The sequence below is a fragment of the Sinocyclocheilus grahami genome, unplaced genomic scaffold (assembly GCF_001515645.1).
Source record: "Sinocyclocheilus grahami isolate Dianchi unplaced genomic scaffold, SAMN03320097.WGS_v1.1 scaffold28467.1, whole genome shotgun sequence".
Classification (NCBI taxonomy): Eukaryota; Metazoa; Chordata; class Actinopteri; order Cypriniformes; family Cyprinidae; genus Sinocyclocheilus; species Sinocyclocheilus grahami.
In genome coordinates this window covers 1,911-2,545 of record NW_015520634.1, presented here as the reverse complement: position 1 = coordinate 2,545, position 635 = coordinate 1,911, and the positions used below count along the sequence as shown (strand labels likewise).

General features: G+C 43.1%; 1 protein-coding gene across 1 annotated transcript in view; it reads left to right on the top strand.

The window, feature by feature from the left end:
• Positions 1-149: 149 nt before the first annotated feature.
• The window catches only part of LOC107580255 (voltage-dependent L-type calcium channel subunit alpha-1F-like), a gene marked incomplete at both ends in the record, with an annotated part of 2,090 nt that continues 1,604 nt past the window's right edge, over positions 150-635 (top strand). Inside the window, 3 exons of the mRNA XM_016265984.1 lie at positions 150-202; positions 294-440; positions 521-635. Of these exons, the coding sequence (XP_016121470.1) occupies positions 150-202; positions 294-440; positions 521-635 (315 nt within the window). The remainder of the gene's footprint in view (positions 203-293; positions 441-520) is intronic.

Below are 635 nucleotides of genomic sequence, written 5' to 3'. Positions count from 1 at the left end.
TCCTTCTGAGAGGACTTTGCTTTTAGGTTGACATCGCCTAGTTTGCGCAACTACTAGTTAATGTTGTTAACCAGTAGCCATATAGCTATTTTTCAATAGTTAGATGAGTATTTTCTTGCTGGTTAACATAAATGTAATCCCTTTTGTAGGGCCGGTTCTACAGATGCACGGATGAGGCGAAACATACGCCTGAAGAGTGCAAGTATGTTGTTTGGTCATAAATGAGTCGTTTGATTTGCACTCACAGTGACTCACTGGGTTGTTTTCTAAAACTTGTGTGTGTGATTGTTTAGGGGCACGTTTGTGGTGTTCAAAGATGGTGATATGAACCATCCAATGGTGAGGGAGAGAGTTTGGGAGAACAGCGACTTTAACTTTGACAATGTGCTGATGGGGATGCTGGCGCTCTTCACCATCTCCACGTTTGAGGGCTGGCCACAGTGAGCGAGAAAAACCACTCAACACAACAACACTGATACTGGATGCTCCAAACTTTACCTGTCTTTCTTGCATTTCACAGGCTCTTGTACAAAGCCATTGATGCTAACGCAGTGAACAGAGGACCCATCTATAACTACCGTGTTGAGATTTCCATCTTCTTCATCATCTACATCATCATCATCGCCTTCTTCATG